The sequence below is a fragment of the Canis lupus genome, chromosome 26 (genome assembly GCF_003254725.2).
Source record: "Canis lupus dingo isolate Sandy chromosome 26, ASM325472v2, whole genome shotgun sequence".
Classification (NCBI taxonomy): Eukaryota; Metazoa; Chordata; class Mammalia; order Carnivora; family Canidae; genus Canis; species Canis lupus.
In genome coordinates, this window is record NC_064268.1 from 23,821,390 (window position 1) to 23,847,793 (window position 26,404).

A 26,404-nucleotide genomic window follows, 5' to 3' on the forward strand; every position below is an offset into this window, starting at 1 on the left:
CTTTAAGAGGCGGGGCTTGGCTGCCAGCCCCGCGGCCCGGGCCAAAGGCTGGGACTTTACTCCCGCGGCGGAGAACGAGCCCGAGCTCCATCAGCTCCGCAACCGCCGCGCCCCGAGCCCGAGCCACGATGAGCGGCAGAGTCGGCGATCTGAGCCCCAGGCAGAAGGAGGCACTGGCCAAGGTGAGCCCTGATCCCGGCCCCCCCGCCCCCCCCCCCCCCCGGGCCGGGGCCTCGCCCGCCGGCGGCCGGGAGCCGGGAAGGGGCCGACCGGGGGCGGGCCACGGACGGAGTCACGGCCGGTGGCACCTGGCGGCTCGCGCCCCTCGCCCCGCGGCGCGCCCCTCCCTCCCGGCCCGGCCGAGGAGGCCCCGGGGAAGTTTGGCCACCCCAGCCTCCGCCCCGAGTGAGCCCTTGGCGGTGCCACCTGGGGAGACGTGGTTGCTTGGGAGCCCTCGGAGGCAGCCAGGGCACAAAGGCAATATTCATCCCGGAGCCTGGCAGCGGGGCCCCCCGGGGCAGGGGCAGGGGTAGGGCCCCAGGTTTCCTCCCATTTCCGGGAGGTTTTCCTCTTGCGGGGGCAGTGGCACCGCCAACAGGGCCCTGACATCTCCGTAGGATACTTGGAGAGCCCCTGCTGGGGCACCAAGTCTGTCTGCGACCTTGGGCAAACCCGTCCTTCACTGTGTGCCCCTTGAGGAAATGAAATGAGGGGTTGGACCCCAGGATGTTGAAGGGAGCACCCTTCTGTGTGAAGCCTGGGATCCCATGGGTGACTTACTGGGTTGAGGTTAGTTTGAGCTCAGACGGGCCCTCCTCTGTCCTGCGGTCCAGGCCCCTCCCTGGCCGGGAACTCAGGCAGATGCTCTTCAGAAGGCTAGGGAGTAACCCTGGCTTTGCCCGGTGCCTGGGCAGAGGAGGGGGCGACAGTTTGGAGGCTGGATCCCCTCTCCACCAACGGACTCTACTCTTTGTTGCCCTTGAGGAGATGGGAGGTTGGCTGTCCTTGAACCCAGAATTGATGGGGTCTGGTCTCAAGGTTTGGATGCCCACAGCCAAGCAGCTCTCCGTTGCTTGGAGCTGGTGGTGGTGTGGTTGGGGGGGGTGGCGGATGTTGGGGACATGTGTCTCCTGCCACAGCTGTGGGGCTGAGGCACCAACCCTGTGAAAGCTTTGCCCCAGGCTTGGCCTCCCCCATCCCAGGGAGGCTGGATAGGGAGGTTTCAGGTTTTACTGCTGACCTGCAGGGGAAGTCAGACAGAGGAGGGATTAGGTGGTGATTAAACTTAGAGACCAGAGGCTGGGTGGGGTCCTTGGTGAGGGGTGGGCCCTGGAGGACCAGTTTCCCTGGAAGTCTGGGCGCTGTTTGGGGGATGGGGCTGGATGTTCTGAGTCCCTTGCTGACCTAGGCAAGGGGCAGAAGTGGCAGGTCCTCATTGGTCCCCTCCATGGTTGTCCTGTAGGTCATTGACTAGAGAAGGGTGAATGACTGGGAGCAGGAGGCATGGGGACAGCATGGGGGGGGGGGTGCTCACCCACAGGGTAGTGAGCAGTTGGAGGTAGATGTGGCCATCCCTCGGGGTCACTGTCCATATCTCTTGTTTGGCACTCCCTGCACTTTCCCCCTTCGTGGCTTCCTGTTGGAACTGTTCCCTCCACCTGGATGGCCCTCCTCCCTCCTGCTACCTTTGAAGTCCTTCAAGCCCAAGCAAATTTTTTTTGGCACCTGTTTTGGTTTCTGGCAAGTGTCTTTTTTGAAGTCGTCATGAACCCACTGTCTTCCTGGGCCAGTCACAATCCAACTCTTCCTTCCCTCTACTCCCCAGCACAGTGCTCCCCAGTCCATGACTAAGGGGCAGAAGACTACAGTGGAAAGAGTGCACGCTCTGGCCTCCGACAGACGGGGGTTTGCATCCTCGCTCCTCTGATTACTAGTTGCTCAACCTTGGGCATGTTACTTAGCCTCTCTGAGCTCTTATTTCTTCATCTGTAAAATGGGGACAGTAAGACGTGAGATTCTGAGTGAAGCATGAAGAAGATAAGTGCCAAGTTCAGTGCTGGGCACACAGGGAATGCTTGGCAAACAGCTTTTACTGTGGCACGTCCCAGAGTGTCTACTATCACAGTTAGCTGGGAACACATATGCCCACTGCCACACTAGGGAGTGTGGAAGTGCACACAGCCAGGCAGGGGTAGAGTGTTACTCCCTTCCCGCCTCCTCCTTGCTATCCACTGAGGCAAAGAGTGCACCATGCAGCCTACGTGCTCAGCCGGTGTCTGCAGAGTTGACCCATGCTGTAGAGGGGTCCAGCACAGTCCCTATGGAGAGTCCTGGGCAGCGGGTGGTCAGGGTGGGACCTGCCACTCACCCTACTACCTCTCCCTACAGTTTCGGGAGAATGTCCAGGATGTGCTGCCCACCCTGCCGAATCCAGATGACTATTTTCTCCTGCGCTGGCTCCGAGGTGAGGGAAGAGGGGCTGCGGGAGGCTGGGGCAGGGGCTTGTTCTGAGTAGCAGAATGGCACCCTCTGGGAACCTTGCCCCTGGCAATCTGCAAATCTGGAGAATTCAACCTTTAGAGCCAAAAGGGCCCTTGGCGATTACGTAACCTTGACCCTCCTATTGAGTAGATAATGACACTGAGGCTCAGAGAGGTGAAGTAACTTGTTCCAAGTCACACAGCGTTTGAGCTACAGGCAGAGAGAAGTCTAGAGCTGGTGGGCTGACTCCCAGCCCAGTGCACTTTCCACCCATTCCATAAATCCACTCTGCTGATGGACTTTGGGGAAGTGGATTGAGGAGAAGCCTAGCAAGACCCAGCCATGTGGGAAGCTTGAAGCAGAGCCAAGTTTAGAACCAGAGTGCAGGCCCCTGGGAGAGGCTGATCCCCCTCTGTGGCCTTTGGGGATGGCAGGCCAGCAGTTTAGGGCAGAGTTTAGCTTGCAGGAGGGACAGAGTGCCTAACTTAGGTAGACAAGACTACCCTCGAGCCCCTACCGGGTTCCAGAGCCCTGAGTTCTAGGTCTAGCTCTGCCCTGGCCAGATGATGGCATGTGGGCCAGGTGCACACATCTGCTTTAGGTTCCTCTCTGGTAGAATAGGACCAGACAGGCTGCCCTGCCTGTTGCAAGATGTAACAGGATGGAACTCTGCATGTGGTAATGAAATGCATGGCTTTCTCGGAGCATCAGAGTACAACTCAACCCCATGCCCCAACTCCTGAGATCTCTCCTTTCTTTTTTCTCTTCTTCTCTCATGTGCCACCCTCTCTGATTCCTGTGACACTTCTTTTTTTCTTTATAAAAACTTTATCCCTGGCCATTGAAATAATAGAGAAAATTCCACTGTGTTAGGCTAGCAGAGATTCAGTTGTGATATAGACTCATGGCCCCCAACACTAAAGTGTATACCATGCCCGATTGTTTATTTATAGACATAGACACACACATACTTAACCCAGGGGTCTTGGGACAGGTGAAGAGATGTATATTTCTTTTCTGGCCAGAAATGGAGCTGCCACACTCTGGGGACCTACTGGGAGGCACCCTAGGGGTGGTGCAGCCAGGAAAGCCACATGGGGCCCCTTGTGTCTCTGAAAGTACCACTTGACCCTTTCCCCCAAAATGCTGTGACCACCCCCCACCGAGCCCACTCAGGTTGGGTGGAGGGGCAGCACGGGGGCGCAGTGCAGTCGGTCCAGCGCTGGAGGATATTTTGGTCTAGCATTTGCTGAAGGACTATAGCTAGAAGTGGGTGGGTAGTCAGCGTGGGAAGGCTGTGCTGCCTTAAAGAGCCAGATGCAAGATGATCAAACACACCACCGAGCTGCTGTTAGGTAGAGAGTGGTTTCAGAGAGCTGAATAATAACGCAGCTCTTTTATCTGAGAGGAGGCTGCCTGGGCTCCTGGTGGTTGGTTTCCCAGGCATTCCTAACTCCCCAGTCCTGAGATAACCCCTCTCTTTGCATGCAAGAATATCGGAAGAGTGGGGCACATGGGCGGTTTGGTCTGTTAGGCGTCTGCCTTTGGCTCTGGTGCTGATCCTGGGGTCTTGGGATCGAGCCCCGAGGCAGGCTCTCTGCTCATCAGGGAGCCCGCTTCTCCCTCTCCCTCTGCTTGCTGCTCTGTTTGCTCATGTTCTCTCTCTCTCTCTCTCTCTCTGTGTCACATAAATAAATAAAATATTAAAAAAAAAAAAAAGGATATCGAAGAGTATAGTCATCCTCCTTTGCCAGATGGATGGCCAGTGGGAGGCCTTGCCAGCGGAGGCCCAGAGCGGGGAAGGCACGTACCTGAAGGTACACAGCTAATGAGAAGCAGAATCAGGGCAGCAACCAGGGGCCTCAGGCTTTCAGGCCAGTGTTCTCTCCAGGAAGCCACAGCTGCCCCCTGAAGCCACGCTCTGCCTCTTCAGACAGAGGAAATGTCTCCTTGGCACTTTATTTGTGCCTTACATTTCCTGGGCAGGAGCTCAGGCCTGGTCAAACTCTACTGTGAATTTTAATTAGGGTTTTTGTTGCCTTTTTTTTTTTTTTAAGGAAACCTTTTCCCTCTCTGCCTTTGATTCTAAAGGAAACCTTTTCAAAGCGCATGCTAGCAGTATGTCTTTCTCTCACCTAGGTGTTAGTTCAGGCTTCCACTCTCGGCCCCTTCCCCTCACACGGGTTTAGTTTTCTGTGGGCCTCCTGGCCCTGATAGCTGTCATACTAGTCTGTACTGCTTCCCCCTGACTGGGCTGAGCTCTGGGCTTCCCAGCAAGGAGGATCAGATGGCCTGATGAAAACAAGAAGACGGTAGAAACTGTGTGCCTGTCGGGGAGGAAGGGGGCAAAGCAGGTCTGAGTCTCCTCCTTCTTCAGGATTCAAAAGTGATCAAATAAGAACCCAGGATAGCTGCTCCTAGGTCATGTTCTCTGGCAGTGCCCTAAGCCATGCTTTGATCTGCCCCAGACCAAGGCACAGGAACCCTGGAGAGGCCTGACTCAGCAGGTACTGGGAGGCACCATGCCGGGTGCTGCCAAGGCCAAGTGGCAACTCGGGGAGGGCCCTCAGAGAAGACCCTGGGTGTTGGGTGCTGGCAGATATGGGCTAACTAGAGAGCTGTCCGGAGATAAGGGGTCACACACACTTCACCACCACTTCTGTTCCTATGGAGGATTCCCACTCTCACAAACCAACTGGGCTCCCCCATCATGATAGTGTGTTGCTTAGCATCTTTCATGTGTTTCTAGATCATTGATGATTCAGTTGGAGATGTGCAGTATCTGAAAGTCACACTGGGAGAAAGGGGAATGGCTGAGATGCAAACCCAGATTATATTCCTCCTAAAGCTCCCCCTTGCTGCCATGATGGTGCATGAAATGTGGCCATCGGAAGAAACTTCTTAACAGTAAAGGCCGTCAAGTTCTACAAATGTGTGTGTGGCACCGATGACGGGTGTGGCATTGGTCAAATCTCTTGATGTCCTCTTCGGGTGCAGGACAGTGGAGTGGATTTCATGATAGCAGAGTCAGGGAATATGCTTGGCCACTCCCAGAGATCAGTGATTAAGGGACCGGTGACAGTCCAGAGGGCAGCCTGTCTGGCCCAGGTTCCAGGGCTGTCAGCAGATCTAGATGTCAGTCAGATCCAGAGGACAGAGGGCTGGGAGGGACAGTTCATAGGTCAGTTGGCAAAAATTGATCAGAATCTGGATCTCAGAAACTCCCTAAAGGATGAAATGGAGTGAGCCAACGGTAACAAGATGAAATCTGATAGGGATGTATCCAGAAAACCGCTTCACAACATATGGGATGGAGCCTTAGCTGCAGCACAGCTGAAAAGGATTTGGGAGGGTCAGTTGACTATAAGCTCCATCTGAGTTAAGGGTATGACTGTTGCCAAGAAAGTTCTTAGGCTTTATTGGAGAAGGGTAGGCAACACCTGGTGCTGTGCTCAGTTCTGGGCAGCCCGCTTTAAGTAGGACACTGGCAGACTGGAAACCATCCAAAGGGAAGTTCTGTGGATGGACTTGAAACCGGGCTGTGAGGAATGGTCCAAGAAGGGATCTATGGATGGGCAACCTGACGGCCGAGGGGATGCAGGTGGCAGCCCAGAATTCACCAGTATTGGAAAGCGTGTCATGTGGCTGAGGAAGGGATCCTACTTTCTGAGTGCCTCCTGGAGTGGATCTCCGTTTAGCATAACCATGAGCACTGAGTGCAAATAGCAGCTCGGATTATCTGGAAGCAGGTGGTTTTGGGGGGCAGTGAGGTCTTTGTGTTCAAGCTTGAGCAGGATGACTTGGGGATTGGAGCATCAGATGAAGAGTTGGCCTAGGTGAACTTTAATTCTGAAGCTTTCCAGGAACCCTGGGAGGAGGGCCCTCTGTGTCCCATGAGGGTCTGTGTGGGTCCTTGGCAGATATGGCAACGTTGACTGGAGGCTCATCAACCCTTCTGTCCTCAGGGGATATTCTACTAGATCTGCCCCAGATTATGGGGCAGCTGTGTTCATCTTTGAACTGTAGGTCAAGTTCTCAGAACTGGATGTTAGACCGTGAAGGAGATTAACTTTGTGCAAAGGGGGAAGGCTGATTGATAAAGGGGTCCAGGGTTCACTTTCCTTGAGAGGAGATGAGATCTTTCATCTGTTGCATCCACTAGGGTAAAATTCTTTTGATTCTGAAATTACAAGGCTGCACCCACCTGCCCTGATCCTTGACCTGCTCTTTCGGGATAGTGGTGTTCCAGAAACCCCTAGAGAAGGTCTTCCTAATAAGCTTCTGCATGGTGGAGTGATTTAGGAGTCAGCTGGGGGTGAAGTTGGGGAGGAGTCAGCCCCAAGCACAGGAATAGAGAAATCTCCCTTACCTTAGATGCCCAGGCCGCTGGTCTAACCCTGACCACATTTCCCTGTTACAGCAAGAAACTTCGACCTGCAGAAGTCCGAGGCCATGCTCAGAAAGGTGAGATCCATTTGGCTCCATATCCTACTGTTGCCTGCCTCGGTTCCCACCCATCAGAATCACACTGGGCTTGGACTTCCTTTGCCCACTCTGCCCACTCGATCACAGCCTCTGGCTCGTGTGGCATATCTGAGTATTAGCTGACCACTGTTGCCTTATCCCTTTGGGACAAAGTACATTCCCTTCCCTGGTAACACAGAGCTTTCATAGTTCTGGGCCAGCTAAGAATTACAGTCCATTCTGCACAGACCTCAAAAACAGGCAGTGCCTTCTTCTCCAGTCCTGCCACTTGCCTTCTCGTGACATACCTGGGGCACGGTGTTACCTATTGTTGGATGCCTATAAGGGGTTCCTCCATCCCAGCTTTTTTAAAGTCTTGACTGTATGTTTGCAGCACGTGGAGTTCCGAAAACAAAAGGACATTGACCACATCACAAGCTGGCAGCCTCCAGAGGTGAGGACAGATGATCTTACCCCACCCACTATGTCAGTTAGGTCCATCACACCTACAATCTGTATCCTGAGTCTGTCAGACTGGGACCCTCAGAGGAGAGGTCTGACCATGCCAAATGAGCCCTAAGGGTTCCAGAGTGGGTATCCATTGCCATCCAGGGGGAAAGGCTGTGGAAGGAGAGCCTGATGAACCCATAGAAAGGTCCCGGAATACAGGGAAGGCATGGCCTCCCCTGACCTGCTGACCAGATGCCCCTTCTATGTCTTTGCCCAGGTGGTCCAACAGTATCTGTCAGGGGGCATGTGTGGCTATGACCTCGACGGCTGCCCCATCTGGTACGACATCATTGGACCTCTGGATGCCAAGGGTCTACTCCTCTCAGCCACCAAACAGGACTTGCTCAAGACCAAGATGCGGGACTGTGAGCGGCTCCTGCAGGAGTGTGCCCGCCAGACCGAAAAGGCGAGTGGGCTTAGCTCGGTTGAAAACGAGTTCATCACTGAAGTGTTCAAGCAGAAGCGGGCATATCACACAGGGATTTACGCATAACTTCAGGGCTGAGGCCAGAGGTTTGGATTTCATGGACAAGTGAAATCTCAATGTTTTAGGGACTGACCCGTGTTGCCACATTTCTATTTTTTTCCAGGGCTTAAAAGGAAATTTACCGGCTACTGTTGCTATAATTAACCCCCAAAACTATAAGAATGGCATAGTCTCAGAATAAAGGGAAGTCCTTTCAATCAAAGAAATTTACTTTCATAGATAACATACTACATTATATTGCTTTTCTCATTCATCTGAGCATCTGTAAAATCTTTGTCATAGTATTGGGTTCTGTTGGTGTAGATGAGCTCAGAGTCTGTGCTTCTCTAACGCTGCATTCAAAAAAAGATAAGGACAGGTGATTCCCTCTCTGAGAAAAAGGCTAAAGGGAGAGAGCTGGAGCCACCCTGATCTTCCTTCCTGCCTTCCTCTCTAGCTAGTGTAAGGATGCAGTGAAATGATGTCATATATCTGGAAACATCTCAACACTGTCATTCACAAACTTGCACTGAGAGCCTAATGTGTCCAGAGACCCTGCAGGCTGCGGATGCAGAGAAGCGCTAGATGGGCACCCTTGAGGACTAGGTTGGACTGAGAGTCTCTGTGCCTGTGTGCCAGATAAGTGGTCACATGAGGCCCCATGGACTGGGGGCTACCAGGTGCTGCGCCCAGAGGAAGAGGCAGGCCATCAGGCCAAACTGCAGAACAGGAGGGACCTCAGATATAATCTAGATCCACCCAGTTGTTTACTGGATAAGAACAGGGACACTTAGGCAGGAAGAGTGACGAGCCTAGTCTACAGTTTTGGCCTGGGGGTGATTATCTCAATTCGGAAAACTCTAGATATGGCCCCGCCCAAATACAGTTGCCATTTCAGCACACAAGCAAATCAGCTTCTTGCCCTGAACTGGAGTAGGTTTCTGCAGTGCGGCAGCCTGATGTGACTTTCTGCCCCTCTGCCCCTTGCAGATGGGGAAGAAGGTGGAGACCGTCACCCTGATTTATGACTGCGAGGGGCTTGGCCTCAAGCATCTCTGGAAGCCAGCAGTGGAGGCCTATGGGGAGGTGAGGGGTGGGGCTGGGAGGAGGGGTGGGGAGAGGAAAGAAAGTGGGTGTAGGCCACCCTGCTGGGATGCCCTGTGGGTGAGGCCATGGGGGCCAAGTCTAGCCTGCAGAAGGCAGGGCCTTCCTCCCTGGTACAGAGGTCTGAGCTTGCTGGACTCGGTGATCTTGTTTCCACAGTTTCTCTGTATGTTTGAGGAGAACTATCCTGAAACGCTGAAGCGTCTTTTCGTTGTTAAAGGTAGGTTGGGAGCTATCTGTGATGAAGTCAAATGGGAAGGAGGGGCCAAAAGCATTCCTGGGCCAGATTCAGGAGAGTAGAATGGGATGAGCCAGAGGAGGGCATCTGAGGACCCCTGACGTAGGCAGACCAATTCACAGTTCACAAAGCTTTTAGGATTTATTACCTCCTTGGAACCTCTTGGACCGGTGACGTAGGAAGGCTATACCCGCTGTCCAGACAGGGAAGCTGGAAGTAAGAGGTGGCCATGCCAAGCCTCGCATCCTGGGCTGCCTGTGTGGGCGCCACAGCACTAGGGAACCTGTGACCTGACACAGGGGTCTGTGGAGGACACTATCAGGGACAGGGTGAGCTCTGCTCCTGGTCTCACATCGCTTGGTCTCTGTTCCAGCCCCCAAGCTGTTTCCTGTGGCCTACAACCTCATCAAACCCTTCCTGAGTGAGGACACACGCAAGAAGATCATGGTCCTGGGGGGTGAGTAGCCCAGACTCTTCTCAACACCATGGGATGGTACACGACCCAAATCGGAGATAGCTTTAGAAGTGTCTAGGGCAAAGGCTTCCTCTGTTGGGTTGGTAGCGGTGGGACCCAGGAGCAAGTGGGGGCTGGGCTAGGGTCTTCCCTTCTGTTTTCATAAGCACTCTTTCTCTCAAACACTCTGGAAGAAAGTACTGAGCACTGTAGGTGCAAAGATGAATGAAACACCAATCTTTTTTGTCTTTTTAAAAAAAGATTTTATTTATTTATATGAGAGAGAGAGAGAGAGAACAGCAGGGGGAGGGGCAGAGGAAGAAGTAGATTCCCAGCTAAGCGAGAAGCCCGACTCAGGCTCCATCGTAGGATCCTGTGATCATGGCCTGAGCCAAAGGCAGACGCTTAACTAACTGAGCCACCCAGGCACCCAAAACACCAGTCTTGTTCTCAGGGAGCTTACAGTATTAACAGGAGAGAAGCCGGTAGAAAGAAAGGGACAATACAAGCTAGAAAAGGTACTAGAAATGGCAGAGGGAAGTGCCACAGAGGTCAAAGGAGCAGAGGTTGCTTTTAGTTAGGGGCAACTAGGAGTGGCTTCCTTTGATGAGCACCTGCTGTGTGCCAGCCCTGGACTAGGTGACAAAGATGAATCAGCATCCCTGGCAGTGCTCTTGGGGAAGGAGAGTCACAAACAGACATGTAGCAGCACTGCACGTTAAATGTAAAAGCAGGGAATAAAGAAGGGGGTGGGAACAGCGAGCAGGGGCACTCACCCCTCCTGACCCCAGTTAGGGGATGCCTACCTCATCTGAGTGCTAGGGAATGAGTAAGAGGCAGCCAGATGAAGCCAGGCGGGAAGCCGCTGGGCAGAAGGAATAGCACTGAGCACAGACCTTAGGCGCTGTGGCTCAGGCCATTATAGAGAGCATGGCAGGGCGGCGGGGTGGCAGGGCGTGGGGAGAGGTGCAGCTGGAGGGGAGCCGGGAGATAGGGCACCGTGCTGGGAAGCCGGGACACAGCTCCACGGGCTGTGGGGAACCAAAGAAGGGTTCTGAGCAAGGGGAGTACCAGGATCAGACTTTAAATGCAGACACATTTGACCAGCAAGCCTGTGAAGGACAGGTACCAGTGTGCGTATACCAGGGCCGCAGTCCATGCAAGAGACGTTGCAAGCCTGAGCTGGGCAGGGGGAGGGTAGAAATAGAGGAGCCCGGATGGCTCAGATGGTTAAGCATCTGCCTTGGGCTCAGGTCGTGATCCCAGAATTCTGGGGTGGATCTGCTTCTCCCTCTCCCTCTGCCTGCTGCTCCCCCTGTTTGTGCTGTCTCTGTGTCAAATAAATAAATACATCTTTAAAAAAAAATAAAAAGAGAACTAGTTATGAGCTCAGTACAAAGCAACATTTAAAAAAAAAGAGAGGCCGGATCTGGGACTTACTTAAGAAGTAAAACAGCAGAACCTGATCGCATTGGGTGTAGGAAAGGAGGAAGAGAAATCTAGAATGACTTTCTGGTCTCTGGCATGAATGACTGAGTATTATAATCACTGGTGACATTAGTTCAGCTGGGGACACAGCTGGAGGAATTAGCTTGACACTGAGTTTGAGGAGTCTGTGAGATCTACAGATGTTGGGGATGCTTGGGCCTGAAGCTGAGGAGAGAACCCCAGTTTGGAAATTTGGGAGTTATCAATTAAGCCGAGGGATGCCTGGGTGGCTCAGGGGTTGAGCATCTGCCTTAGGCTCAGGGCGTGATCCCAGGGTCCTGGGATGGAGTCCCCCATTAAGCTTCCCCTAGGGAGCCTGCTTCTCCCTCTGCCTATGTCCCTGCCTCTCTTTCTCTGCCTTTCATGAATAAATGGATAAAATCTTAAAAAAAAAAACAAAAAACAAAAAAACCCTGGGAACTTTGAGCTCCAGAGCAGGTGGAGCAAGAGGAGCCCACCAGGGAGAAGGAGGAGTGATTGATGAGGTTGGCAGGGCCTCACTCGACAGAGACTGGATACGCAGGGGAGTCAGGCAGACATTGAGGCACGAGGGGAAGCAGCGAGGAAGATGCCCAGGAATCAAGCCAGCCGGGATAGAGAGGAGCTGACTTTTGCCGGAGTGTTAGTGGAATGGGTGGGAAGAAAAGGCCAGAAAGGTAGATTGGGACTGACTCATGTCAGGCTTGATGCCACCTATGGAGTCGGCCTTGGGGGTAGGTAAGAGGGATTCTGAAGGTTTCTGAATGTTCCCCATCAGGCAGCATACCAGAGGTGGAGATCTTCCCCATGTGTATTAGTGAGCCCTGGGAGTGGCGTGAAGCATTCTGGAAAGTACAAAACTTCTGGGTTCTGGTCCTGACTCTGGCAGCAACAGAGTTCTGCTTCCTATTGCCTCAGTTTCTCTCTCTGTAAGATGGGAAGGGCCCCTCTGGCCCTATTCCAACTTTCCAGCTGAGCTGGGGGAAGAAATACAAAATCTGAGCAAAAGGCTCTGATGATTTTTGGCTTTGCTGCTGCTACCACCCACCATGAGCATGAGCCGGTCGGGTTTCCTGGCAGCAGAGCTGCAGAGGAGGTGCAGGCTGTTTTCCCACCCACACCTGAAGCCCTTTCAACCAGACCTGCCTCAGGCTCAGAAGATACGGGATCTTGAACAGAGGAGGGAAGACATTCACTCTGGGCTGGTCAGTGGAGCTTAAGAGCACAGATTACATTCTCCCCAAGACCTTAGATGCCATGTTCTAGGAGTTACATGGTCTCAGGACCCTAGAAATCTGAGGCTGTGAGACCCCGGACAGCCGCTGTGGGATTCTAGTCAGCATCAGTAGAGGACCTGGGTTCTACCCCATGGCTTGAAGCTGCTGCCTATTTATGGTCTCTAGGGTCAGCATGAAAAGGTTTCCAGTATCAAAATATTGTACTTGGCTGACAGTGGTTTAGGAATTTGGAGTTGGTGAAGTGGTTCTCAGCACTGGTTGCACTAGACTCAAACTCTCCTAGTCAGGAAAGGACTTGGTTATTTAAAAAAGAAAGAAAAAGGAGCCGAGTCACTGGCAGCTAGACAGCCTGAAAAACAGCAGAAGTGAAGTCGTGGCTGGGGTAAAGCCAAGGAAACCCATTTAAGGGGCCTCTCTATAGTGGCGCAGTCAGTAAGTCACGATTGAGCACGATTCCATGTAGGTAAAAGTAGGGGAGGAGACATGTGGTTGGACCTTCCTGGATGGAATTCCGTCTAACCAGGGCGGATCGGGCGATTCAGGCCCTCCTGCTTGCTACACATGCTGTTCCCTCTGCAGGGGATACCCTTCCCTCTTTTCTTTGTGCCCTCTGATCGCATACCAGATATTTGTATCACCTGCCTGAGGGTGATGATTTACTCTCAGACACGTCTGGGGGCAGTTAACAGTTAACAGCACCTTCTCAAGGACTTAGTTCCCGTCCCTCCCACTGGAGCCCTGTGGGGCAGGAGGAACCAGGCTCAGAATGAAGGGATTGACCTAAGGTTCCTCAACTGGCCAGAGGCAATGGAGATAGGACACTGGATATCCTGATTCTTAGTCCAGGGAAAGGGCAGTCCTCTGGGTGATGGCTCCTCCTGGACCCTCTGCGGAGCTGAGTGCACATCATGTGCTTACAATGCCTGCATTTTGCGTGCTGCGGCAGACAGGTTTTTCCTGCCTCTTTTGTGTTGACCACAGGGCAGTGAGGAAATCTTGTCTAGTGACGATCCTTTTTTCCTCCTTCCTTCCCCTCTGCTGCCAGCAAACTGGAAGGAGGTTTTACTGAAATATGTCAGCCCTGACCAGCTGCCTGTGGAGTATGGGGGCACCATGACCGATCCCGATGGAAACCCCAAGTGCAAATCCAAGGTATGAGCTGCATAGTCCCCTGCATAGCCCATAGGGGCGAGGGCTCATCAGGGAAACCTGGCTCAAATGCACATTTCAGTTCACTCTGTGCTTTGCTTCTAGATCAACTATGGGGGTGACATTCCTAAGAAGTATTACGTGCGAGATCAGGTGAAACAGCAGTATGAGCACAGTGTGCAGATTTCTCGTGGCTCCTCACACCAAGTGGAGTATGAGATCCTCTTTCCTGGCTGTGTCCTCAGGTAGTGTTCTGGACCCTGATGGCCACCCGTGACTTTCAGCCATAGGTGCCAGTGGTTGGGCTGGGGTGGGAGGAGCCACCCTGGGGGCAGAACCCCCCCCCCCCCCCCACCGAGAGCACGCACACAGATGCAATCATGCCTGAATGAGAGGATGTCCCCTGCAGGTGGCAGTTCATGTCAGACGGTTCGGACATTGGGTTCGGGATTTTCCTGAAGACCAAGGTGGGGGAGCGGCAGCGGGCAGGGGAGATGACAGAGGTGCTTTCCAACCAGAGGTACAATGCCCACCTGGTTCCTGAGGATGGGACCCTCACCTGCAGTGATCCTGGCATCTGTAAGTACCTCTCTCATGGCTTAAAGCCCCTGCCCTGGCTGTCTGCCTGTGAGGTCCCTCTTCTTCTAAGGATTTAGGGTCTCAGACGTGAGAACTAGACATAGGGCTCCATCATTTTGACCCTCTCCTTACACAGATGAGGGAACCTAGGTTTGGGGAGGGGAAATAAGCAGGGGACCCACCTGGTTAGCAGCAGGGTGGGACTCTGACTTGATATTTCCAGGTTGAGGTGAGTCATGGTGCTAGGTGACCACAAGGTTTCAGAACACTTGCTCTCTGGTCCAAGTTTAACTGGATCTGTAACTGTGACCAGACATTTCTGGGGAATGCTCCTTCCCCAGACATCAGAGAGGCAGACCTGCCTCGGTGGGTGCAGGGATCCCAGGGTGAGCAGAATGCTGAAAAGCCCAGTCCTGACCCTATGAGTCTCACTTATCTTCAACTTGATCAAAAAACAGGTACAGAACACGAACAGGAAGTTTAGCCAGGAGGAATTGAGTGTTTTTACTTAAAGATTAAATTCCAAAAAAAAAAGAAAAAAAAGAAAGTGTTTTACCTCCTTCAACTTTGTGGTATCAATTAAAATTTCCTTTCAGTGATTCTACTTCTGCAAATTTATCCTACAGAAATGTTGACACAAAGACACAAAGATATAGAGACAAGGATGTTCCTGGCAGCCTTAACTGGCAATAAACCAAATGGTCTTAAAAAGATCTTGTTAAATGAATTTTGGCCCATGCATACAATGGAATACATTATACCCATTTGAGAGAATAAATTGACATGTAAGATGTCTGATACATGTTAAAAAAAACAAAGAATGAAACAGCATATGGTATACACACACTTTGTTGTTGTTTTTTTAAGTGTATACATTGAAAAGAATTCTGGGGAATCTGTGCTAACTCTAATGGTGGTTATCTCTGGGATGGTAGGAAGCTTCTAGAGGGTTTTACCTTCTTACACTAATTCTGCAACTATGTTATTTTACAATGATCATGTACTACATTTATAAGCAGAAAAACCACATACACACACAAAAAGCCCTTCAAATGTCCAGTTTTCTTTACATCAGAGCCAATGGGCCAGGTGTGGAAAGTCGATGAGAGCAAGGGCTTTATCATCAAGCTGACTTGGATTTGAGACTGACTGGTCTTTAGGCGTGTGACTTAGCCTCTCTGAGCTTGAGTTTCATGATTGCTATAATAGGGATCAAATTCTCTACCTCATGGGGATACATGATGATTAAATGGACAGCACTTAGCATAATGCCTGGTGTACAGCAAGCACTCAACACACTGTAGTCACCATTATAATAATTAGGGCAAGACCTGTGTGGGGGAAAAAAGACCATCGTGGAGATGGTGCTGGAGATGGGAAAGGCCCTATGCACCATTTCTAGGGCAGCATCACCAGGAGATATCGGAGCTAGCCCCCGGATGTCTCACACCATCATCCCAACTTCAGATGCTGTGTACTTCCCCACATGCCAGGCAACCTTTGGTCTCCAACACTCCTTTATTATAGATGCTCTGTGGTATGGCTCCCCAGGGAGGAGTATGCTTGTTAGTGAGCAAGCAGCCAGGTCCTTGGAGGAAAAGGCATATTACTGTATGCTTCAGCAAGAACAAGGCCTAGCACACCAGCCCGGATACTATTATCCACAGAGCATATTTGATATATAACCTTGAATTTTTAAAAAGATTTTTATTAGAGAGAGAGAGAGAGGATTGTAGGGGGAGAGGGAGAGGGACAAGCAGACTCCCCATGGAGCAGGGAGCCCGACCTGGGGCTCAGTCCCAGGACCCCAGGATCATAACCTGAGCTAAAGGCAGACGCCTAGGTGACTGAGCCACCCAGGTGCCCTAAGCTTGATTTTTTTTTTTTTTAAGTGGACAGGAAAGCTGAGGTATAGAGAAGGGATGTTATCTCTCCACAAAGTAGCTTGCATACACACCAAAAGACAGAAGACATGAGGGAATCCTCGAGTTCTGGTCCAGATCTCTAGGCCATAGCCTATCCTAGAGATGATCAGGTCTACCCCTGATGTGACAGGGGGTAGAGTGGAGTCCCAGACCAGGGGAGTAATTTACCCAAGATCATATAGCCAGTAGCAGCACCCAACCCATTTCCCAGCATGGCCTATTACTGTCTATATTATCTGAAGGATAACAGCCTAAGAAAGGACCCAGGAACAATACAATATAATCTGGCTTAGGTTTGCAAACCCAAATTTATTTTAGCTTTTCTTGGATACATTCCCAGATCGAACATTTATCTGCCTGTGGGGCCTTGACTGGGAACTGCTTCTTGTCCATTCCAAGGAGGATTAGAGGCAGGTCTCAGCACCCACGTCCCCTCCCCAGGTGTAAAGACAATGAGGTGGGATCAGCTGTTGTCTGGAGCCATGGCTCAGGTTAGACCTGAGCCCATAAAGAACCCAGTATTAGGTTACAAGCTCACCTGTGGGAGGGCAGCGCTTTTGAAGAACCAGGCGATTCCCTGGGAGTGGAACATAATCACTCCGTGGAGAAATTAAAACTCTGTGCCAGCCTCCAAAGGCAAGAGCACATGGATCCACCTCAGGCCATTCTGGTCCTTGCCCAACTGTACTTAACTAGTAAGGTGGAGAAGCAAAGTCTGAATTGATTTTACTTATTTTTTTCTCAACTAATAATTCCTGAGAGCCTGAGTGTAGAATAATACTAGGAAAGAAGAGGATTCAGAGAAAAGATCTGGACTTTGTCCACCAGGAGTGCAAAACATAGTTTAAAAGACCTAAAACACTGGATGAAGGTTCAACAGTACTGCCAGGCAGTGCTGGGGAGAAAAGAGCCCAGCTAGGCTCCAAGAGGCCTGGTTTCTGAGTCCAGCTGTGCAACCAACTCTCCAAGTGTTTTGAGCAAGTGTCTCTAAATAATTAGCTTTTGCTTTCCTTCTCCTTAAAATAAGGAGAGTGGGCTACAGCAGGTGGTCTTTTTGTGTGTGTTTATTTATTTTTAAGATTTCTATTTATTTATTCATGAGGACAGAGAGGCAGAGACGTGGGCAGAGGGAGAAGCAGGCTCCTTGTGGGGAGCCTGATGCAGAACTCGATCCCAGGACCCCGGGGTCCCAGGATCATGCCCTGAGCCAAAAGCAGACATTCTACCATTGAGCCACCCAGGAGCCCCTATTTTGTATTTAAGTAGGCTCCATGCCCAATATGGAGCTTGAACTCACAACCCTGAAATTAAGAGTCACATGTTCTACTAGCTGGCCAGCAAGGCCCTTCTAGAGCAGGAGTCTTTTTTTTTTTTTTTTAAAGATTTTATTTATTTATTCATGAGAGAGAGAGACACAGGCAGAGGGAGAAGCAGGCTCCATACAAGGAGCCCAACGTGGGACTTGATCCCGGGACTCCAGGATCACATCCTGGGCCAAAGGCAGGCGCCAAACAGCTGAGCCACCCAGGGACCCCCCCCAGAGCAGCAGGTCTTAATCTGGGGTTTGTAGACTTCCCAGAGCAGTGACTGTAAAGCTTAAAGACCAAACACCTCTCTTTTATAACATACAGAGTCTAATTTACTATTCTGAAATGAAATTAATGGATAATACAACCCACCTAAATACGTACTTTAAAAAGTGACAGAATCGCTCATCAGGAGAAATAAAGGGAAGCTAATTTAGAATACATATTTGTTTCCATATATAAATGAGAGGACACGATTACACCCATGTACCACCATTCTTCAGAATGGTGCGTTTCCCAATGGGAAACTCTGCCCCCAAGGGTCCATGATGGGCTCCAGGTGATCTGAAATGGTGTGCTTTCATCAGTCTCAAGGGGGTTGGTTCCCCAATAAAGGTTGAGAAGTCCTAACCTGGAGGACCTCAGGGGGGCTCTACAGGTCTGTCAGTACATGATTAGTGTCAAAATGAACCATGCAATTCATGAACTCCACTTCCCTGGGGCCTGGGCCTCCAATAGCCCCTTCCTCATTTCTGAGGACAGACTATACAAGGCTGAGCCATCTCGATCCAAGGAGCTCAGAACTCTCCCCCAGCATGACTAATCCTGGTTGCTGGGACTCTGTCATCCAGGATAGTGAGGAAGTGTCCCTCTTTCCAGAGGGACTATTGGTTCCTTTTTTTTTTTTTTTTTTAAGATTTTATTTTATTCATGAGAGACACAGAAAGAGGCAGAGACATAAGGAGAGGGAGAAGTAGGCTCCCTGCAGAAAGCCTGATGTGGGACTCGATCCCAGGACCCTGGGATCATGCCCTGAGCCAAAGGCAGACGCTCAACCACTCTGGAACTACTGGTTCTGAGAGACCTCTGGGGCAGAGAGGATATCAATGAGTAATACTCACTTCCCACCATGAAGAAAGTGTGGGTGGTGTGTCTGCCCAACATCTAAACTATGCATTTTATCTAGGGGCAGGAGAGGGGAGAGGTTAAACCTCAGGTTTAAATACATTTTGGGGGGGGGGGGGGGCTTATTTAAAAAATTTTTTTTTTTTTTTTTTTCTGGAAAAAGAGAAGATCAGGACAGGGAAAGGGCAGAGCCAGTGTTTTTGTTCTCACACTCTGTTCTCTTGAACGGCTGTTTGACTAAAAGGGAACAACTTCTCAAAAAGAAAAGGGGTAGATTAAAGGCATTCTGTTCCTTGGCCAAGGCTTCAAAGCCTTCTCTGCCAAGTTCATGCCCATTTTGAGTTTTCCGAATCTTTCAGAATTACAAACAAGGATGCGGTGCGCATCTTTGGCCATTTATCTTTTGGTGGGATAAATTCCTGGTTCCAAAACTCTGTATATTTTACCTTCTCCGGGCTGGTCTCTCCAGGGCCCAAGTTAGGCAACAGTGCTGCCACGGGGAAATTGCAGCACCATCACTTCCTCACCGTGTAACACTGTGACCTCCTTTTTATTATATGCTCTAAAGCAGAACTAATGCTGAACTTGGGAGTTATTTTGAGCAATAATATAATAGTATATATAGATTACCAATCCAGGGCTGAGACACCCAAGGAGCTATCGTTACCATTGCTGTTATTATTATGACAACTACTGCAGCTACTGATTTTGCTTTGCCAGTTCGAGCTCTAACTCCTCTGAAAAGCCTTTTGCATGATCTTATAGATGTCAGTCTATAGGGCCCTCCCCTTCCAACCACTGACAGATGTGGTTGCCTCTCTCACTCATCCTGGCACTCAGCATAGTCTTTCTTATATTTTGCCCCCTCTCTGTAAAGATCTGAAGTTTCAGAAGGTAAGGGACAATTGCTTATGCCACCTTGGTCCTCATTATGTACCACACACTGCCTTATTCAGTCAACAAAAATCGCTGTCCTTTGTCAGAATTGCCTGACTGTCTGGTTTTCTGCCTCCCCTCAGATGTCCTGCGGTTTGACAACACCTACAGCTTCATTCATGCCAAGAAGGTCAGTTTCACTGTGGAGGTCCTGCTTCCAGACAAAGCCTCAGAAGAGAAGATGAAACAACTGGGGGCAGTCACCCCAAAGTAATGCCTCTCCTCACAGCAGACCTGGCTCCCTCAGTGTCTCCCTGTCAGTTTCTGTCCCTGTAGCCATCATTTTCCCAGTACCCAGATGCCCAAAAAAAGCCGGGCTACAAGAAAGACCTTGGGCTGAATTTGGGGAACTTTCATTTCAGAATTAGGAAGAGAGAGAGCAGCAGGAGAGGGTCTCCGTGCCTCTCAAATTACTAAGAGTCCCCCGGGGCTGGGCACCATGATAGGATCCACCATCCTATAAGCCGTGCCAACTTCACCTGTCCAGTGACAGCTGAGACAGGAAGGGAAGGGAGGGGAAGATGGGGGTGGCAGCAGGGAAGAAACTAGAAAAAGGGAGAGAGATTGAGACCTAACACTTCAGGGAAGCCGGCTGTAGGGGAGGAACTTGCTCCCAGTCTAGATCATAATGAGGAGTAGCAAGGTAGCAGATTGCTAGAGTCATGGTGGTGGGGGTCAAGGGCTCTTGTAAACTTCCTATCTCTGAGGCTAGGACCTCTTGGTGTTTCCCACCAGGTCTCAGGAGATGGCCTGACTCAGCACAGATCTTCCCACTCAGGGGTAGACAGGGAAGCCACCTTGAGACCTCTGCAACTCTTGGGACCCTAATTACTGTCAGTGACTCAGAGCTTCTCAGGACAGACACTTGGTACCCAGCCACTGTCCTTCCACGCAAACAAAGCACAGGGAAATCACCTCCAGGATCCCAGCTCCGGGGAGGGCCAGGGAGGCTGAGGGTGGGAGTGAATGCCGAGGCGTCCAACCCCCGCCCCGTCTCAGGGCCGCCAGCCTCTCATCAAGTAACTCTCCATCTGAGCATCCCACACAAAAATGACAAGTGACATCCAGACAGCAGATCTCGGTGAAGGCCTTCCCCAGTCTGGGTGTCCCACGGTGCCGGCCAGCCCGCCTCCTGACTGACCTCAGCAAGGCTTTGGCGGTCCCATCTCTGGGGGAGGCGTCCGGCGGGTGCTTTGGGTTCCTGGGGTCTGGCGGGGAGGCTGCCCGGGCAGGGGGCCAAAGGCCGGCCTGGCATCTGGGGGCAGCGACAACGCCCGGAAGGCCCCCGGCCCCTCCGGCCGGCGACAAGCAGGGCTGGCCCGGGAGGCGCTCAGCGACCGGGGACCGCACGTGCCGCCACGCCACGCCACGCCCTGCAAACGGACACGGGAAGGCGGCGCCGCCCGGGCCCGCGGGAGAGCCAGGCGCGGGCCCCGCGTGCGGAGACGCTCGGGCGAAGCGGAGGGAGGAGCAAGGGGCGGGGCTGGCGCCGAGCGGAGCCGCCTGAGGGTGCGCGGGCGCCGGCCCGGCCGCTTACGAGGCGTCGTCCCGACCTTGGTTTACTACGCTCTGTTAGGAAAATTAACCAATGAATAAAGAAGCAACGTTCAGCGCACGGGGAATGGAAGTCAATGCCCACCACCTAGCTCCTCACTGCCCCTCACTCAGAGTGACAGAATTTGTGCCTCAGTAGCCTCACCCGGCCGCCAATAAGTGGGGTCCACGCGCAGAAGCCACCCGCTAGTCCCCTGGGGCGCGCGCTTCCCAGGGGACCCGACGACCAGCTTGCTTCCCGATTGGCCCAGCCGAAGGACCGCCTTCCGCCATCTTTGTTAAGGGCACCAAGGGGGCTGCTGGCCACCTTCAAGGTTTGGGCGGAGGCCCCGCCCCACTCGGTCTCACGGTGCGCACCGGAAGTTTCCTGCGCACGGACGAGTGCGGGTCTGGGGAGAGCGCGGCGCCCGCGGGGGGCACAGAGGGGGAGGGGAGCGGCCGAGCGACGCTCACGTGGTGCTAGGGACCGTCTCCTAATTCCCCGCCAGCGCTACCGGTGTTTCCGGGGCTATAGATCGCATTTGGCCGAGTCCCAGCTTCCTGCAAGGTCACCACCGCTGATCCGGCTGCCCTACACAACCATAAAATGACAAGAGACGCCGAGGACTAAAAATGAGGTCCTTTTTTTTTTTTTAAAGATTTTATTTATTCATGAGAGACACAGATTGAGAGGCAGAGACACCCGCAGAGGGAGAAGCAGGCTCCCTGCGGGGGGAGGGGGGCGGGGGGGCGGGGAGCCTGATGTCGGACTCCATCCCAGGACCCGGGGATCACGACCTGAGCCAAAGGCGGATGCTCAGCCACGGAGCCACCCAGGTGTCCCAAAATGAGGTCCTTAATACTGAATCAGTGGTCTTTATGTTTCCAATCTTTATTTGAAAATCATAAAAAGCTATTTCTTTAAAATGAGTGCCCTCTGGGTACCAGGCAACAGCCCTGTGGTTATGGCCCTGGATTGTTGGAAAGATTCAAGGAAATAATACGCGCACAGCGCTTAGAAGAGAGGCTTAACAAGTGAGCGCTCAGGAAATATGGGCCTCTAGTGGGTTTTACAGACGTAGCTAATAGGTGGCTCAACTGGGATTTGAACCCAGGACTACCTGTCTTTAATGGCTGCCTCTTTGCTAGCTGATACCTCCAAAATCCAAAGGATTCACAGCTTTAGTGAAGCGCACTCATTGTACACATGAAAAAACTGAGGTCAGGCTGGGGAAGGAGTTTCTAAGTAATCGCTACTACCCAAGACCACTCATTCGGTTCTGCTCACTTCCCTGATGTCTTGTTTCCTTAGCCTCATTCATTCATTCATACTAGGTCCTTCCCACAAGAATCGTGGTCTGGGGGTTACATCAATCCAGTTAGACCTCAGAACTTGATATATGAACATGGCACCTGGCAGGAAGGCACTGGAGTCCAAATATCCACCCTCCCCCCAGGCTCCTTAACTCAGCTCAATTTAAGAGCGCAGGATCTGGAGCCACTGCCTGGATTCAGATGCCAGCTTCACCACTTAGCTGTATGACTTGAGAAAGTGACCCATTTGTGTGTGTGTGTGTGTGTGCCCCTATTTCCTTGTCTGTAAAATGGGGGTCCCAGGTTGGTGGGATGCTTTAAGAAAGTAACCTGTCTAGAGTCTTCACCGAACGGTCTGGCCAGTGGTAAACTTAATAAATGATTTCTTAATAATTAATCCTTGCAACTGTCCCTGGAGTGAACACCGTGTTCCCCATTGAATAAATTAATAAAATGAGGCTCAGAGTACACAGTCTCTTGCCTGAGGTCACACAGCTATAAAGTGTAACCAGGAAGTGTAGCATGCCGCATTTGAACCCCCGTCTCCTGGGCTCCAAATCTACAGTCTGTCGCGGGTAAGGATTGCGACAGCCACTCAACCCCGGAGGAAACGTGAATATGAATCTGTGAAACCCAAGCCCGGGAGAGGGGCTTCGGTGCGCGGGGTAATTTGCAGACGCTCCCTGCTGGCGGGGACAGCTCGACCTGTGTCCTTCAGTCCGGGACCTTCGGCTGGTCCCGCCGCGGCAGCCCGGAGCCGTAGTGGAAGCTGAGGTGGGACCGGCAGCAGGACCGGCTGCAGGGGGCTCCGGCCGAGCCAGAAGCGCCATGGCCGAGCCGCCCCCGCGGGGTGCCGAGCGCGACCTTTTCCGGGACACTTGGGTGCGGTACCTAGGTGAGTAGGGGCGGGGGCACGGTGACCCCCCACCCTGGGGCTGGAGACGCAGAGGTCGCCAGACGCCAGCCAGAGGCCTGGAGAAGGGGGAAGGACCGCAGTCCTCATTGTGCCTGCGCCGGAGAGCGGGCTCAGAGAGGGCCAGACACTTGCCCGAGGCCCCGCAGCTCGGCCCTGCGCGGATCAGCCCCCCAGGCCTAAGCTCCAGGGCCGGGGGGAAGGCGCTGAGGGGACGTCGGGACCCTGGCCGTGGAGTGGGCATCTGGCCCTCATACGGGCTCTGCTTGGTGTTCGGTTTTCTTCTTGGCAGATAGAGATGAGCACAGTGTTCGTGGAGTGGTAGTTGTACGGGTAGAGGGAGGTGAGGCCCTGGAAGGACCTGGCACGTGCTGAGGGCCTCATCAGCCGACCTGCTCCCCATTGGCGCCCGTGCTTCCAGAACCCAGGCCGGGGGGGGGGGGGGGGGGGGGGGGGGAGGGAATAATTGTGACTGTACCCAGCTCTCCCGCAATGGCCCCGGAGTCGAGGTGGACTTCATAGGTGCCTTTTTATAGAGCCGGAAACTGAAACTCAGAGAAATAAAATCACTTATCTAAGGTCACCCAGCTACTGCTTAGCGGGCTGGGATTAGGACTAGTGCCCCCTCGTGGAGCAAAATATCTCCCTTCCCCATAGCCGGAATTATTATTTTTTTATTTTTATTATTTTTATTTTTATTTATTTTTTAGAGAGACAGAAAGAGAAAGAGAGAGAGAGAGAGAGAGAGAGAGAGAGAGAATGTTATACAGGCTCCAAGCTCAGCACAGAGCCCATCGTGGGGCTCCATCTCACAACCCTGAGATCGTGACCTAAGCCGAAATCAAGTCAGATGCTTAACAGATGGAGCCACCCAGGCACCCCACTCCCTACACCAGAATTAAATGTCTTCTCCCCAACAGGCTATGCCAATGAGGTGGGAGAGGCATTCCGTTCCCTGGTGCCAGCAGCTGTGGTGTGGCTGAGCTATGGTGTGTCCAGCTCCTACGTGCTGGCCGATGCCATTGACAAGGGCAAGAAGGCAGGAGACGTGAGTGTTAGCCTGCCCCTCAACCCCCCACCCTAGTCCACTCCCTTTGTGATTTACCACAGCCTTGCATGTGGCAAAATCCCTGGTGGACGAATCCAATCCCTACAACCTTGCCTGTTGCAGTCCATACCCCAGTCCTGTTTGTAGGTAGTGCACCCTACCCCTAGCCCTGCATGTGACACAGTCTGTACCCCAGTTCTGGATGTGAATGAGTCCACCCTCAGGCCTGAATTGGCACAGTCCAGAACCTGACAGTAGTGTGGTTCTGTCCCCATCCCCACTGGCCCCTTCCCTGCCCTGGTCCAGCCTCATTCCCTTGTCCACAGGATTTCCCACCTCTTCCCCTGCTGGATTAATTGTCTCTTGTTCCTACCAGGTACCAAGCCCGGAGGCAGGTCGCAGCACCAGGGTGACCGTGGCTGTGGTGGACACTTTTGTGTGGCAGGCTCTGGCTTCTGTGGCTATCCCAGGCTTCACTATCAACCGTGTGTGTGCTGCTTCTCTCTACATCCTGGGCACTGCCACCCGTTGGCCTTTGTCTGTCCGCAAGTGGACCACCACTGCACTGGGGCTTCTGGTCATCCCTGTCATCATCCATCCCATTGACAGGTGGGTGCCCCTCCCAGCCTCAGGGATCATCCACTCTACAGGTGGAGATAAGCTCCGAGAGAAGTGGGGTGTTCCCACTTTGCAGAAAACAATAGCAGCAGAGGCAGGGCTGGCAGTCAGGGCTCCTGAGGTAGAAAGGACTCTGTCCTGGCAGGTATTTGACAGGAAAGGCTTGGGAGGTGCCTTGAGGGTATAGGACACAGGACCAGTAGATTCTAGGAAGAAAGCCCAGTGTCACAGAACAGCCAGAGGCACGCAGGAACAGGTGCAAATTGGAGGGGATGGGTTTGGGGAGGTTTTGGTAACAGAAACCCGACTAAAGCTGGGTTAAGTAAAATAAGAATTAATTGTTTCATGAAACTGAAAAGTCCAGAGTTATGCTGCTTTCAGGCATGGCTGGATCTAGACACCCAAATGATGTCTTTAGGGGTCTTGATCTCCCCATCCTACTGCTCTTCTTTCCACACTACCCTATGTTGGCTTCACTCATTTTCCCCACGTGGGAGCAGAAATAGCCTCCAGCAGCTCCTAGCTTCCATCTCATCAGTTTAGCAAGCCCCAGAGGAAGCTTTTCATAACTGACCAAGAAAATCCCAAGGAAGGCTGTCATGGGTCTATTCTGGACTCAGTGCCCTCCCCTGAGCCAATTTCTCTTTTCTGATTGGCCACACTTGGGTCATCTGCCTGCTCTTAGAACCAGAGATGGGGCCAACTCAACCAGATCAACATAGAGTGAGAAGAGCAGTCTCTTCCCAAGGGAACATAGCTTAAATAAAGGCCCTAAGTGAGCTTTTTACCCTCTTTATGACTCAGTTTCCCCAGCTGAACAAAGAAAAGGATGATGTCTGCTACCTGGATGGCACTTGTGTCCTGCATCTAGGAGTCCCTTTCCTAGCCCTGACCTCCTACCTCCCTTTCCCCCCTCTAGCTCCCAGTGGTTACTTGCTCATCACTGTCCACCACCCCACAGGTCAGTGGACTTCCTCCTGGACTCCAGCCTACGCAAGCTCTACCCCTCAGTGGAGAAGCCCAGCTCTTCCTGACCCCACCCTGATAACTGGCCCATTCACTGCTCTAGTCCAACTTCCTCCTCCTGCCAGGGGGTACGGATGGATGCCTGGCTCCCTGAGTCTGAGGCCCGGGTATGTTTGAGCCAGATGGAAACTAAGAGAACAAAGACCTCAAGGAGCAGCAGCTGCCATGACTCACAGGAATGGGAGACCTAAACCCCATCTGCTTCCTTGGAATCTGTGATACCGAGAGGGAGTGGACCTGTCTTTTGACAGGAAAGTAACATCCTCCCATGGAGGATAAGCAGACAGGCCCAGACAGGGGAAGCCCAGATCACTTAGCAGTCTGGGAACCCAGGAGGCCCAGTGGCTTGGCCCTGCAAAAGTGTGGCTGAACCAAAAAGCAGCAGGTACCCGAAGAAATGCAGGGGTGCCATAGGGGGTACCCTGAGGACTGATTCTCCAGCTAGCTGATCTGCTCAGGCCTGGTTGGAAGGCAGGACAGCCCCCAGCCAATAAATTCTCAAGAAGTTG

General features: G+C 52.3%; 2 protein-coding genes across 8 annotated transcripts; both read left to right on the forward strand.

Annotated features, from left to right (window-relative positions):
- Positions 1–21: 21 nt before the first annotated feature.
- SEC14L2 (SEC14 like lipid binding 2) lies at positions 22–19,784 on the forward strand. 7 transcript variants are annotated; one of them, XM_025474540.3, is made up of 12 exons: positions 22–182; positions 2,389–2,464; positions 6,902–6,945; positions 7,340–7,399; positions 7,673–7,861; positions 8,912–9,007; positions 9,185–9,245; positions 9,637–9,720; positions 13,468–13,574; positions 13,677–13,816; positions 13,981–14,150; positions 19,527–19,784. In XM_025474540.3, exons 1-12 carry the CDS (start codon positions 129–131, stop codon positions 19,655–19,657), a joined length of 1,212 nt encoding a protein of 403 aa, XP_025330325.1. In that variant the 5' UTR covers positions 22–128; the 3' UTR covers positions 19,658–19,784. The 7 variants fall into 7 exon arrangements, with proteins under 7 accessions (XP_025330325.1, XP_025330324.1, XP_025330321.1 ...); XM_025474539.3 differs by lacking the exon at positions 19,527–19,784 and adding an exon at positions 14,747–14,996; XM_025474541.3 differs by lacking the exons at positions 22–182; positions 19,527–19,784 and adding exons at positions 335–477; positions 14,747–14,996.
- A 3,094-nt stretch (positions 19,785–22,878) lies between these two features.
- MTFP1 (mitochondrial fission process 1) lies at positions 22,879–26,404 on the forward strand. The gene is made up of 4 exons (XM_025474544.3): positions 22,879–23,185; positions 24,124–24,251; positions 24,628–24,860; positions 25,831–26,404. The coding sequence occupies exons 1-4, from the start codon at positions 23,119–23,121 to the stop codon at positions 25,901–25,903; spliced, it is 501 nt and encodes a 166-aa protein (XP_025330329.1). The 5' UTR covers positions 22,879–23,118; the 3' UTR covers positions 25,904–26,404.